The 547-nt window shown below is 58.0% G+C and overlaps 1 protein-coding gene across 2 annotated transcripts in view; it reads right to left on the bottom strand.

Moving 5' to 3' along the window:
- Positions 1-541, bottom strand: part of LOC100540050 (histone H2B 1/2/3/4/6) — an 8,308-nt gene extending 7,767 nt beyond the window's left edge. Inside the window, exon 1 of one of the 2 annotated variants that reach the window (XM_010709808.3) lies at positions 1-541. In XM_010709808.3, coding sequence (XP_010708110.1) covers positions 1-120 — 120 coding nt within the window. In that variant the 5' untranslated portion in view covers positions 121-541. The other variant, XM_010709804.3, reaches the window with a different exon arrangement.
- Positions 542-547: the final 6 nt, after the last annotated feature.

The following is a 547-nucleotide window of genomic DNA, read 5'->3' as shown; positions in this document are numbered from 1 at the left end:
GATCGAGTAGCTCTCCTTGCGGCTCTTCTTGCGCTTCTTGTCGCCCTTCTTCTGGGTCTTGGTGACCGCCTTTTTGGAGCCCTTCTTGGGGGCGGGCGCAGACTTGGCCGGCTCAGGCATAGCGGCAAAAAGAAGTCAGACAGGGACAACCGCTGACACGAGAACGAGAAGCTGAATGGGAAGGAAGTGGTCGTAGTCCTTTTATTTATAGCTCCTCTATGCAAATGAGATGTATCCCTTTCGCACTCTTTTATTGGTCAGAACACGAGCACACGCTATTCCTCCCCTATAACTGTTTTTCATTGGTTCCAATTCGATTCGCCTTTTCATTGGCTGCCCAGAACGGACCCAGACGTCAGCCTATCAGAGCAGAGCCGAGGAGCCTAAGCGAGAGCGTAGCCGAGCTCCGTCGGTCTCGCGCTGCGTTCTTCGCGTGGTTGCGGTCCGAACCTTCAGCCGCTGCGATGTCGGGCCGCGGGAAGCAGGGCGGGAAGGCGCGCGCCAAGGCCAAGTCGCGCTCGTCGCGGGCCGGGCTGCAGTTCCCCGT

This window comes from Meleagris gallopavo, chromosome 1, assembly GCF_000146605.3.
Source record: "Meleagris gallopavo isolate NT-WF06-2002-E0010 breed Aviagen turkey brand Nicholas breeding stock chromosome 1, Turkey_5.1, whole genome shotgun sequence".
NCBI lineage: Eukaryota > Metazoa > Chordata > Aves > Galliformes > Phasianidae > Meleagris > Meleagris gallopavo.
The sequence above is the reverse complement of the archived record's forward strand: the minus strand, read 5'-3'. Positions and strand labels throughout refer to the sequence as shown.